Source organism: Myxocyprinus asiaticus, chromosome 23 (genome assembly GCF_019703515.2).
Source record: "Myxocyprinus asiaticus isolate MX2 ecotype Aquarium Trade chromosome 23, UBuf_Myxa_2, whole genome shotgun sequence".
Taxonomy (NCBI): Eukaryota; Metazoa; Chordata; class Actinopteri; order Cypriniformes; family Catostomidae; genus Myxocyprinus; species Myxocyprinus asiaticus.
In genome coordinates this window covers 18,583,908-18,598,104 of record NC_059366.1, presented here as the reverse complement: position 1 = coordinate 18,598,104, position 14,197 = coordinate 18,583,908, and the positions used below count along the sequence as shown (strand labels likewise).

The 14,197-nt window shown below is 38.8% G+C and overlaps 1 protein-coding gene across 1 annotated transcript; it reads right to left on the bottom strand.

Annotated features, from left to right (window-relative positions):
- Positions 1–91: 91 nt before the first annotated feature.
- On the bottom strand, positions 92–12,883 carry LOC127414153 (peroxisome proliferator-activated receptor gamma coactivator-related protein 1-like). The gene is made up of 14 exons (XM_051651942.1): positions 12,762–12,883; positions 10,872–11,009; positions 10,199–10,351; positions 9,998–10,069; positions 7,957–9,808; positions 7,791–7,844; positions 5,271–5,331; positions 4,917–4,984; positions 2,342–3,017; positions 1,342–1,539; positions 1,193–1,268; positions 926–1,047; positions 674–825; positions 92–591 (listed from the first exon to the last, which is right to left on the bottom strand). The coding sequence occupies exons 1-14, from the start codon at positions 12,840–12,842 to the stop codon at positions 488–490; spliced, it is 3,807 nt and encodes a 1,268-aa protein (XP_051507902.1). The 5' UTR covers positions 12,843–12,883; the 3' UTR covers positions 92–487.
- Between the last annotated feature and the right edge of the window lie 1,314 nt (positions 12,884–14,197).

Sequence of the window (14,197 nt, the reverse complement as noted above, 5' to 3'; positions counted from 1 at the left end):
ATATATATATATATATAAGACAGTATGCTATATTTGCAAAGGTCTTGCTTCAAGGGAGAATGACATTGATTTTGAAACTTACAAGAGACAATTCATTTGAAGGTTTATTTAGGTTGATACATTTTCAACATTGTATATCTGTTTTTCCCCAAACATAATGCTTCCATTTAATTTGTTTTAAAATGTTTCGAACATTTGACAAGTCAGATTAAACATTTAAATAAATTGCATCCTTTAAAAAATTCTTATAATTCATTCCACAGTCATCTTTATATTTCATGATTTTTTTTTTGCGCTTTTCATTTTTCTTACAAATCTTCACTTCAATACAAGGTGTAAACTTGCAGAAACAAAAACACAAACAGAGAAAAACAAAACAAAAAAACAAACAACCAAAAACAGTAATTGAGAGGCAACACTGGAAGTGTGGGGCAGCATTTCGCTCCGAGGTAATTAGTCTTCTCTTCTGCAGCTAAGCTATTAATTGTTACCCTTTCAGGTTCCTCTGTGCCTGCTTGAGTAAAGTGTCAAAGTCTAGTGCATCAAGTTTTCCCTTTGTAGGCATTGGACCATCGTACTCCCGGTTTGAATCTGAAAGAAATTAGGAGGCGATTTTAGCACTTGGAGGCTTCAATAGGAAGAAAGTTTAGATCTAAAAAAAAACATAGCTTACCAAGATCAGCATAACTGGTCCTGCAAAACTGCCTCCTGCCTCCAAAACACAGGTCAAATGGAAGCTCATTCGGCTGCCTCAGTTTGCTTCCATGCTCAATAGCATCGAATGCATCCTTTGTGTTGTAGTAAGTAACAAAGCCGTAGTTGTCCCTGAAATTAATAACCAGTCTTAGAGTTCTGTTGCTCATGATAAACAAAATCAAACTGAACTAGAAATAATAATTCAGAAGTTAATGAATCAGAGCCCTACCCATTTTCTCTAAAGTGCACAGTGCACTCCTCAATCTCTCCAAAGTATGAGAAGCGTTCTTTCAGCTCTTTACGAGTCATCGTTCCATGGATTCGTCCAACATAAACTATTCTCCTTTCCTCCTAAAACATTTTAATTGATGTTCATTAAGTACTGTTAGAATTTTCCAAGTTTCCATTGGGAAAAGGAGGGAAAAAAAAAAAAAAGCAGTGCATCTTAATAGTGACAATGTCAAATAAGATGGACTTCCTTGATTAAAAAACTCACAATGGCTTTGTCCTTGCATCTTTTTATGTCTTCATTGTTATTTTGTGAATAGTGGAAACCAGACCTCTCATTAGGGCTGTCAAGAAAGAGAAAGCAGAGCTGAAAACACACTGTACTAAAAAGGAACTGTTCCATGCAGTAATCCTCACCTTCTTTGTCTTGTCCAATGCTGACGTATATGAGAATCTGAAGAGCGGGATCTGGATCGAGAGCGGCTCCAGGATCCAGAGCAGGAGCTCGAGTAGGAATACCGTCTCCGGCGGGGTGGGGAAAAAGACCTGGAGCTGGATCGGGAACAAGACTGAGATGTCGAACTGGATCTACTACTTGAGTGACGAGATCTGTATCTGTAAGATAAAATATGTGTTGGCCGTAGGGCTGGGCGACATATTGAATATTAACGATATAATCCAGATAATTTTGCTGATGATGTAAAATTGACCTATATTGTGATGATTTTAATGTGCTTTCATTTGTCTTAAGTTTCATAGAACACATCAGTAGACAAATTTCACGATCCTTCAGGGCTGCTTAATTAAACAAAATAACATCAAAATCGCAAATTGGTCAAATGTGATTATTAATCCACAAAATGCTGTGATTTAAAGACAGATAAACATGGTCTGTATGTGATTCAGAACAAACCAGTGACGCGCTGATCTGTGTGCATGCACATGGCGGCGCTCTCAGATCAGTTTACGTGCATTGTGAAATCAAAGTAATGCAGGTTCAAGCATTCACGCAGTTCTAAACATTAGTAACAGTTACAAGTTATTATACAAATCTACAAACACGGCACAGAATAACAGAAAAGGAGGAGATTACAGTGTTTCAGGAAATGCAGAACATTGTAAACTGTCAAATAAATGCTCCTTGTGAAGTTGAAGTAAATACGACAGCACTTTCAGTGTCAAAATAAAACCCTCAGGTGAAGATGAAGTAAACAGGATAGAAATATATTACTTTTGTGTAACATAAATCTAATAATCAGAATAATAATTCAGCATTATATTCTAATAATCAAAACACTTTTGAGCCATTTTAGAACAAATACATAATTATAGAGATATACATCAAATATAAAAATATCGAGATATAATTTAAGACATATCTCCCAGCCCTAGTTGGCTGCCAAAACTCAAGGCTGACCTTTTCCTAGGTGGTGAACGTGATCTGGAAGACAACTCCGAGCTGGATTCGGAGCTATTGGAGTATTGTGCTCTGTATCTTCGTCTTGCGCGGCCTCTTTCGTGCTGGTATTGCCTGGACAAGCACTCAGAGTAGCCTAGAGGTTTCTGCTGGTTGCATTTTGCTTCATCCAGTAAAGGGCTTACAGACTCAGGCCTGTTTGGAGAGGCATCTGGAGTCACCAAGACAGAGCTATTTAATGCATCCCTCTCAATGCACTTCCTATCCACAGAAGGTTGACAAAGGTTGAGATTTCTTTGTGCTCCCTCTGTAACTGAAGGATTTGATGGAGCTTTGGAGACACTGTGCTGGATTGCTTTGTTGGAGGGCAGCTCAACAGTCTTGATGATGATGCTAGATTGTTGTTTGACATTCCACCGTTTGCCAACCTCATTTAGATGGGGTTCCTTTGGAGGGATGCAGTAGTCGTGGTCAAGGGAGAAAGGCTGTGTCTGAGTTGTAATAGGGGCCTGAGGTTTGCTGCGCAGTTTATTTGAAGGTAGTGGTCTTGCCTCTATCTGAATAGTCTTGTTAGGGGTTGATTTAAGGTCCTCTGACTTCTTGTTTTTCCCCAGCAGTGCAAGTGGTGCAATAGGCTTCCACATCTGGTGTGGGGGTGTGGCTGGAGGTGTAAGGTCTATGGAAAAAAAGGAAAACCATCTGTTAAACAGTGTTAATTTTTGTATTTATTAAATAGTGTTAGGGGCTGTTCAGACTGAACAAGTTCTTGCAGTAAAAAACAAAAACCACAGGCATCTTGAGATGCATTTTTTAAAAGTTTGTTCCTTTAACTTGACACAGTATCTTAAAAATACGTTATGGAAAAATGCTGAAAAATACAGGGAGAGGTGGTAAAAGGTAGCCCATGTGTAAGTAGAAAACCAGTTAAAGGGATAGTTCACCCAATAATGAAAATTCTCATAATTTACTCACCCTCATGATATCCCAGGTGTGTATGACTTTCTTCACCAGAACACATTTGAAGAAAAATTTCTCAGCTCAGTAGGTCCTTATAATTCAAGTGGATGACGATTTCTCATTTGAAGTTAAAAAAAAAAAAAAAAAAAAAAGACAGCATAAACATCTACGATACGACTCCAGCAGTTAAATTAATGTCTTCTAAAGTGATACGATCGCTTTTGGTGCGAAAAAATATTAATATTTAAGTACTTTTTAACTATAATCCAACGCTTCACGAGAGGGTGGCGTCCAAGTGGTCTCTCGTGTGACATATTACCGTTGCCATGATACAGACGTAATCTAATGTTCTCCACTCGGTTGAGACATCCAGGATAAGCACACAAATGCACCATTGTGAGTAAAGAAACGGATACAGATCTAAACCAAAATCAACCAAGCTACTGTACAGCATTCCTCCTCCTCACTTGTAAACAGCGCTGCTCTTCCAGCTGTGACGCACGTGTCAGTTCTCGCATGTTTCAAATGCCAATGCGATTACGTCACACGCACTACCGCTGCTAACCGGAAGCATGATTTAGAGTAAAAAAAAAAAAAAAAAAAGTACTTAAATATTTATCTTTTTCACACCAAATGTGATCGTATCACTTTAGAAGACATTAATTTAACAGCTGGGGTCGTATGGATGAAGTTTATGCTGACTGTCTGTGATTTTTTGGAGCTTCAAGAGAGAAATCTCCATTAACTTGCATTTTAAGGACCTACTGAGATAAGTAATTTTTCTATTTTTCTTCAAATGTGTTCTGGTGAAAAAAGAAAGACATGCACACCTGGGATATCATGAGGGTGAGTAAATGATGAGAATCTTCATTTTTGGGTGAACTGTCCCTTTAAGAAAACAGCACAGACAAATGCAAAAATGTGTTCCAAGTAAACAGCCCCTGCATACTTCATACAAAATCAAAGAATGAACAAGTTTGACATCATGTAGAACAAAATCTGGCAAAAAGGTGTTGTTTCACTTTGGTGGTTAACAGCTCGCCACTGTAAACTTTCAGGAAAACTTGTACCAGCTGCTTAACACCTTACTGGCATTGGTCCACATCATCGGTAGGTGTGACCTGTAGCTCCACCTACTTTGAGGCCGACAACTAATTAGTTAAGATCAGTCAACATGAACACACCAGCGTGCAGTTATTAGCGAGCTTGTCTGGCCATTCTACATCCAGGGCCATCCCAAGCAAAGGCGGGGCCCATGGTGAGGTCAAATGTGGTGCCCTGATAGCAGGGTGGGAGATGTGAGGGGACTGTCAAGGGATGTTCCCCCTTGGCAGCGATCGCCACAGGGCCGCCCCTTTAAATGCAGCTCTAAACACCCCCCCCAGTGGCGTGTCCGGTGTCTGAATGTTCGCAAACAGTACGTTGTTGCTCAGCTGTTTCTAACTTCTTTTTGGCTCTGAGCAAAGAACGAAGAAGCACTTTGTCGTGAGTGCGCACAGGGCCTTTACGGTGTTATTTGTTTTTAATAAGCCTTTCATAAAGTGGTAGACAAAGCCTGCAGTGTGATTTTGGTACTTATTTCCTGACATGACTTGAAAAGACATCAAATAAAAAATACCTGCCGTACTGCCCAGGTCATGATTACGAGTTTTCTCCAGGGCCTTCGTCTCCACCTGCCGTTCAAAACTGAATTCACAAAGACAAAATAAATACAATTTGCATTGACAACTTCAAAAGCATTGAAATGCAGTTGTTGGTAAAACATTGCCGTCACTCAGACCAAGTTATGCGTGTGTGTTTTTGACAAATTTTTTATGTCCACCTTCATGTTGGGGGACTCATTTGTTTCGGTAGGTCTTGGTAAAAAGTGGCATACAACCACACACACACTCAAACGTTGAGTTCGGTGTAAGAGCAGCACAACGGCTGTAGGGTAACTCCATCACTCAGCCTTCAACCTCATGATACTCACCTGGAGTTTCCTACAGCGGCTGCTCTACCACAGACCTCCGGAACACTCTGCACTTCTTTAGCTGAAAAAGAGAGGAAAGGTTGTGAATGACGAGTTTAAGAGGATGACATGGAACAGACAGGGACAACAGATCCTTACAGTAACAAAATTGTCCATCAACAGCTGAGAAACAGAAGACTGAAAATAAACGCTTGCTTGATGGGTACACAAAATCAGCTTTCGGCCTCAGGCCTGCATGTCCTCAGACAAAGACAACAAACTGCTTTTAAAATGGTTTTGTTAACAGGGCAGAATTCCAGCAGTTCAATGAGCATGAGCACACAGCAGCTGTTTCCATTCATGCCACACCCTCTTTTAAAAGGCACAGGCCCTCTCCCTGGGGCTATCACACCCTATTCTTTAAAGGGATAGTTCACCCAAAAAATGAAAATTCTCTCATTATCTACTCACCCTCATGATATCCCAGGTGTGTATGACTTTCTTCACCAGAACATATTTGAAGAAAAATAGAAAAATGTCTTAGCTCAGTGAGCCCTTAAAATGCTATTGAATGGAGATTTCTCTTTTGAAACTCCAAAAATCACAGATCACAGCATAAATGTCATCAATACGACTCCAGTGGTTAAATTAATGTCTTCTAAAGCAATTTGATCACTTTTGGTATGAAAAAGATCAATATTTAAGTACTTTTTAAATATAATCCAATGTGAGGGTAAGCTTCACAAGAGGGTGGAGTCCAAGCGGTCTCTCCTGTGACGTATTCACAGTGCCATGATACCGACGTAATCTCACGTTCTCCACTCGGTTGAGACATCCAAGATAAGCACACAGATGCACCACTGTTAGTAAAGAAATGTATAAATACATATCTAAACCAAAACCAACCAAGCTACTGTACTGCGTTCCTCCTCATCGCTTGTAAGCAACGCTGCTCTTCCAGCTGTGACGCACGTGTCAGTTCTCGCATATTTCAAATGCCAATGCGATTACGTCATGCATACTGCTGCAGAATAGAAGCATGATTTAGAGTAAAAAAAAAGTACTTAAATATTTATCTTTTTTGCACCAAAAGTGATCGTGCTGCTTTAGAAGACATTCATTTAACAGCTGGAGGTGTATGGATGTTTATGCTGATTGCCTGTGATTCTTGGAGCTTCAAAAGAGAAATCTCCATTCACTTGAATTTTAAGGACCTACTGAGCTGAGATATTTTTCTTCAAATGTGTTCTAGTGAAGAAAGTCATACACAACTGGGATATCACGAGGGTGAGTAAATACTGAGAATTTTCAGAGACTAACAGAGCCAGCAGACTCATTTGTAGCCAAACAATAGTCTGTCCACTCAACATTTGTACTAATAAATTCTATAACTGGCTAATGCTTTGTCCATTTAAAAGTGCATCATTCAGGTTAATATATAAAAATTTGCCTTCAAACTGCTTTTTGGCAATATTCCTTTATTTGGGCAGAAAGCCATAAAAACATAAATATAAGATGAACATGGTTTGGTGATATCTAATCTTAACCACTGAGTCATGTTAAATTGTGAACTCCGTCCTCATGATCTGTGCTTTACATGGCGACTACACCACAAACATTCTTTCATTCCAGGAATGCCAACTTTTTCCAAGCTCAAAATGTATAGACATTTGTGCTGCCTAATTGCTTACAAACAAATGGTCTGCGTTTTAAAGATGTCAATACTGGTACAGCTTTGCCAAGGGCACAAGTTTCAGTCCTCCAAAGAAAGCTCTGCTATTCATTAACATCTTTCACATAGTCAGCTTGCTTTTAGCAACCATCCTTGGTAAACAAATACTTTTTGGCAACACTTTACAAAAAGTTTGTATTTGTTAACACTAGTTAATGGCATTAGTTAACATGACCAATAATTTGATAGCATTTATTAAATTAGTTTTATGTTAATTTCTATATATAATAAAGGTATTACATTAACTAACAACAAACAATTGTATTTTTATAAACTAACATTAACCAAGATTAATAAATGCTGTTAAAAATATAATTGAGTCAGTAAATTTACATGCGCAGTTAAACTTGAGCTACAGCGGGTTTTTGCATAGTTGAGTTACAGTGTTCAACGGTCTTTTCAAGTATGACACAATGCATAACTTAATATTTGAAGGACGTTGAATCCAATTGTAGTCTGATTAAAATGCATAAATACACAAAACTAAAATATTCAAATAACAAAAATTACATAGACAAAACAGAACTACAATCGTATTATTTGGGTCTGTTAGTCTGACTTCACAAAAATCGCACTGGTGCGATTTCAGTCTGACTAAAGCATTTAAATGACATTTTAAGATGACAAATTATTGTTTAAGTCCAAATGACATTGAACTTTTAAAGTGCCTGAAAAACGTACTGATTGTTAGTTTTTTGATCATGCATTTACTAATGTCAACAAATAGAATCTTATTGTTAAGTGTAACCTGCTTTTTAAGGAGTAAAAAAAAAAAAAAAAAAGATCAATGCACTCAGACATATTCTTACATTGAGACTCTTCAAACTGCTCCAAGAGGCTTGTAAGATCAGCAGCCTCAATGCCTGAAGAGAAAAAGTTTAAATCTAAATAAACCAATCTAAATTACATAAATCTGTAACAATATCCAACTAACTACCAGTACATCTAAAACACATCATATGCAGCAAAACTCACCAATTTCACTTGTGAATGACTCAATGAGCTCAACAGTGGTGTTCTTTGGTTTGGGGATCTCAGAAGAAGCCATTCTCATCTGTTCTGCCAGTTGAACAACTCTGGCTTGAACTAGAGCAGAGAAAAATGGCTGAGCAGCTATTGGTGCAACATGAGGCTGCGATTGTGAGGTCAGCGGTTTAGAATTAGATGGCAGAGTGTTTTTGGCTTGATCAAGCACAGGGGCCAAAACAGCCTGCTCAGTCTCCCTCTTTAGAGGCAAAGCAGCATTAAGATCATGAGGGCTAGAGTTGAGGCTCTGGACTTGTGCAGTGGTAGGACTTTTAGGCCTTGAGGGATCTGGAACTTTAGATGGAGCCACTGGCACATCTTCTACCACACAAGCAGCACTAGGGTTTCTATGTAAACATTCTTTGGGACTGGATGTAGTGGACACTGGTAGCGAAACTGTCCTTTCGGGAAGCATCTGCTTTGCAACCTCATGCCTTGCAGGCTGGGAGGTCTCACTCTTAATAGTGTTTTCTGGAACACTGGTAGGAGCAGGTAGTTTCTGAGTTGAGACAACTGAAGGTGAATTTGCAGCAGGTTGTTTCTGGGATGAGGTTGATGTTGAGTGCTGGACAGTTTCAGCAGATGTACAGAAAGGTGGAGGGCCTGATTTAGATGACACAGGTTTCTTAGAGGAAGCCATCATTGATGCTGGTGGGACGAGCAAGGCTTCAGGTGTTGAGGGAGCAGCTGGACCTCTTGGGTGCCATGCAGGCATTATTTCAGGAGCAAGATCTTTTTTAACAGGAGTAGAAGAGGTTCTGCGTGGGTCTCTGGGGTTGAGGTCCAGCAGGCAGGGTATTGGAGGGAGCTCCTTCGGTGCTTCGGGCAACTTGGGCCATTTAGTGCTGTAGTCCTCCGTCTTATTCACTGGGTCTGGTTTCTTCTGCTGGCGGAGGAGACGGTATTGTTGTAAACTGAGAGGTTTGGGCTTAGCTTCACTATGTTGACAAACAGCAGGCTGCTCACTAACAGGCTCCTCTTTTGAAGGCAGTTCTGCTTTGACAGATTTGTCAAGAGATAATGCACTTGGGATAGGTTTGTTGTCTGGCTTGTACTCAGTGATTGTTGCATCAGCTTGAGGGTTCATGATGTGCTCTTTATCAACCTGTGGCTCAAGGTTGATAACCAATCCTGTCGAATTTTCAAGTTTGGGGTTCTCGGGTTCTGCTGATGAAAACCTAACTTTTTTCTTCTTGTGCTCTTCCTGTTGTTTCTTCTGTGACTCCTCTTTAACTTGAGAAGTTGAGCTTCTCAAAACTCTCCTTTCAACCAAAGGGGATTCAATGCTTTTCTGTTTCTTTCTCCCTCTTGAGTTGCATTTGTCAGAAGACTCATTTTTATCCACATTGGCAACCACTTTCTCCTGCTCAACTGGACATACTACAGAAGTTCCTACATGTTCTTCCATGTTCTTCTCTGGGACTCTTTGCTCGCCTTCTGCTGAGTCGGAGCGAGAAACAGGAAGAGGGAGGCTGAGATCTGGGATGGTCAGGATGGGCTCTCCATGCTCTCCTTGATCTACCACTTCCAGCATAATGCCCTGTTCAGGCAGAAGATGCTCTTGTCCCTCTTCTCCTTCAACACATACTGTCATGCAGTAAGGGTGCATGTGTTTTACTAAATCACTCAGAGTAACAGGCATCCTTTCTCCATCCTGCTCTAAGGAGACAGGAAGGCACCAGTCAAACTCATCCAATGATGATAAATCAATATTGGTTATGGGTGTCAAACTAGCATCTCCATCTTCCTCCTCTTCTCCTTCACTATTCTGCTGAGATGCTCTCTGCATTCGTGGGAGACTCTACAACAAAAATGATACAGAAGTGTCCAACATCATGACTCATCTAACAAAAGCATATGTATGCATTCAAAGCAGGAAAAAAAAACAAAAAACTGCATTGTCTTTAAAAACTATGAATCTCATAATACTCTTCGTAGTTTGTTGTCTTCCTAAAATTAGATGGGGGAGAATGATTTTGAACACAAATACCTTCCCAGGAAAATGTCTTGTGGTAATCACAGACTCTTTATCTGGGGGATACCGTGAAATAAATTTCCTCAGCTGTGGATAAACAAACAAAAATCAGTATTTGAAATTCAAGTTGTTCTGTTAAAAAATTAATAGCTTCTGAAAGCTCCCAACATATTCCTGACATGTTTAGACAGGTGAGAAGACCAGATGAGGGCTCACCGGTGAATGTTCCTGACCCCTGTGTCCTGAGAACAGGTCTGAATCCGGTAGACTGTCAAAAGGCGACAAGTTCTCATCGTCAACATTGTCAAGTATCTCAGTGAGAGCTGTGAGCAGTGTCGCTTCACTTTCCTCATCAATATTACTTTTAACCTGAAAATAGAGAAAAGACGCTTAATATAGTGCTGAATTATTCTGCATGACATAAAAACAGATTTATAGAAAACAGACTATATAATTGCTAGCCAATAAAGGATTGCACTGAGACAGATCCCATTCAATTTTTTTAAAGGTGCACTCAGTAATTTTAAGACTATGTCATCTTGGTTTTAAGTTACTGATGTCATTGTAGAAATTCACTATTCACAGTTTGCTATGATTAATCCATGAGTAAAAGTGTCCAATAACAGGGAAGTAACTGAGAATGAGTGAGCAGTATTTGGCTGGTCATGTGATCCTAACATGGCAGCCTCCACGAGTGGACCATCTCCATGTAGATTTAAACAGCTTTTATAAGGTAATATGACTGAAATCATCATATCATGTGAGTGCTCAAGAATTTATACATACGCTTCAAAATTCTAATTCATTTCTTTAGGAACGCATTTCTGAGTGCACCTTTAAATAATTGGTCAACCGTTTATATTTTCTCTTTAAAAACGGCTTAATTTACTTCTCCAGTGGGGCTTTCCTCAAAAATGGACAGAATAGAAGGATCCAAGCAGTCATGTAAAGCTTCCAGAGCATCTCCGTTATTAAGACTGTGATACTCCAGACAGCTGCCAGAGAAACTTCCCTGAAGCATCTCTGCCTGCAGAAGGGAAAACAAGGTAAGTTTGGTCTTGTGACTCAACAGCAAACCAGTTTACCTTTTTAGATCCATTTATATTAAAACTATCCTTATATGTCCCCTTGCTCCCATGGATTATGAATGTAACTGTTTCCATTATTTTACTAGTAATCCTTGCTTATCCTGCACAAAATGAAGAATCTGCTAAGAATAATACTCATGGGGAGGCATTGCATGGTTGCACATTTATTAGGTAGGTGTAAGCAGCACATGCACACACTTTGAAAGTTCATGCTCTTGTAAAAAATGTAGTTTATGTATTGTAAAACAGCCAAACATAAATGTGTTCTATCTTCTAGAATCGAAATCGATGGTCCTAGTAGGTTTAGCAGCAGTTGAAAGTCTGTATTTAAGAATGAGACTATGATTCATTTACATGGTTTCCAGTGAAAATCTGTCGACTCATTTATATTAATTGTTTTGATATTAGTCATTAGTTACATTGAACACAAAACGCTAGACACACCAAATTACTTAAGGCAAAGACAGGCTACTTAATTTTGGACCAAATCTTTAAACCTTCAATTTGAAATGAGAAACTGAATGTGTCAAAAACGATTTCCAGATAGCTTAAATGGTACATGAAACGCTTCAGCTACAAGCACGTGTTGTGCACAGCACGTCATGCCGCCGCAGTGCATTACTGGGCAAACGCAACACCGGCAGAGTTCAAAACAAGCCTTTCACTACAACAAAGTCATTTCGAATAATCACCCTTTGTGTAATGAAAATAAAGCACCTTCTCTTCATAACGTAAACATATGCGGAATAAAAGAGAGTGTTGTCACTATATAGATTTTAATTTCACTGCGGCCCAACACGACTGACCCACTCACACCTGAACCACGTGCTGGACAGCGAGTCAACGCAAACCGCTTTGAACGACATAGCTAACAATCACGACAATGCTAAAATAAACAAAGCTAAATACTGATAAATGCAAGTGATCAACGTAGAAATGTATTCAAAGCTTTATGTTTTTTCATCAACATAGTGACAGTTGACATCAACTGCATTGATCTGTCAGGCATCATTAAACTTTATTAAATAACTGATTGCTGTTTCTAACTTCAATCTGTAAGTAAACGGTACAAATATGGATAGTAAACAAAATTTGCTGTTAGCTTTATTCTTCAAATGATTCAACCACGTGGGAGTGAATCACTTGAAAACAACCATTTAAAAATATATAGTACCAAAATAAGTACTAAACAACGTTAAAAGGACTTACTAATAAATGTTAAAACACATAATTATTTAAAGGACCAACTATTTAATCTGACAAATGCCACTCACATTCAAACAGATAATACTCCTTGTATGTAGATTATATCAAAACCCAAAACAATGCATTTATAGTTCACTAAATGTAAAATGTCCAGACATTATGGGAATGATAATCTGTAGAACTGCTCTTGAACAGGTTATATTTTCTTATGAATGGAGAAGCATGACAACATCAGCTGCTAACAGGACAAATTACGCCAACAATACTAGAAAAGTGATATAATCTGTCTGTTTTCTAGAGACCATTTCATAAATAAACTCACATGTGGCATAAAGTACTGCAAATAGTATCTCACCCTTACAATCCACGTGTCACAAACTCCAGCACGTTTTTATATTTAACTCGAGTATTTCAACGAAGTGATAAATGTCATCAACTCCATTTTGGTGCCACACTAAAAATGAGTTAGTATGTGCAATTCTTACCTCATCGAGATTCACCGACGAGAACATTTGACTATTACAGGCTTTTAAAATCTCCTCGCCTGTTCCCCACCGCGCCGCCATCTTACAACTAAACTGTTAGTAGAAAAACGTGAATCAACTGCATGCGCTGCAGCCGGCTTCAGGACACGTGGTATTTGCGTTGCGTTGCGTTGCGTTGCGTTGCGTTCCCGGCAACGGAGCGGAAGTTTGGCCCCGCCCCCACTGTGTCGTCATCTGACGTAATGTTAGTCACCCCTTAAAGGGATCTGCGCTTCACCCAAATATGGAAATTCTCTCATCATTTACTCACCCTCATGCCACCCCAGATGTGTATGACTTTCTTGCTTCTGCAGAAAACAAACGAAGATTTTTAGAAGAATATTTCAGCTCTGTAGGTCCATAAGTGCAAGTGAATGGTGACCAAATCTTTGAAGCTCCAAGAAGGACATAAATGCAGCATGAAAGTAATCCACAGGACTCCAGAGGTTAAATTCATGTCTTTAGAAGCCATATTATAGGTGTGGGTGAGAAACAGATTAAAATTTAAAGGAATATTCCGGATTATGTACAAGTTAAGCTCAATCGACAGCATTTGTGACATAATATTGATTCCCATAAAAATTAGTTTTGACTTACCCCTCCTTTTCTTAAAAAAAAAAAAAAAGGGGGAAATTGAGGTGAAAGTGAGGCACTTACAATTGAAATGAATGGGGGCCAACTTTTGAATGTTAAAATTCTCACTTAGCCACAAGACATAAACAATATACATGTTAACATGATTTTAGTGTGATGAAATCACTTAATAACCTTTTCTGTGAAAAGTTATATCCAATTTTACAACTTTGTTGACGATGTCGTTGCAGAAGTGTAATTTCCAGGGGGGATGGGGGAGAGGTAACCCCCCAATAATCAAAACAAGCAGGTACAACCCCCCAATATTTATACCATGATCAATGGAAACATGTAGATGCTTCACACTGCAACCCCACCAATATTCAAGCCAAATCTACACCCTTGTGTTGATGTACTGTCAACAAATCCTAAAACCCTAACATTTCTGTAGAAATTATGTTTTAAACAACTTTACAGCTCAGATAATACATGAGTTTTAACAGAATAATTAATTTAAGTGCTTTTATAAAATTGTAAGTTTCACATTTCTGCCTTTTAACCCACCAAAACTTGACCACATTCATTTCCATTGTAAGTGCCTCACTGTAACCTTGATATTTGCTTTTTTAAAGTAGCGGCAAGTCAAAAAAAAAACAAACAAAAAAAAAATGTATTTTGGTAATCAACATTATGACACGAATGCTGTTGAGCTTAACTTGTATTGAACCCAGAATATTCCTTTAAATATTGATCTTGACTGAGTACTTTTTTACTATAAATTCTGCTCCCTGCCCAGTAGGTAGCCATATGCACAAAGAATTTGA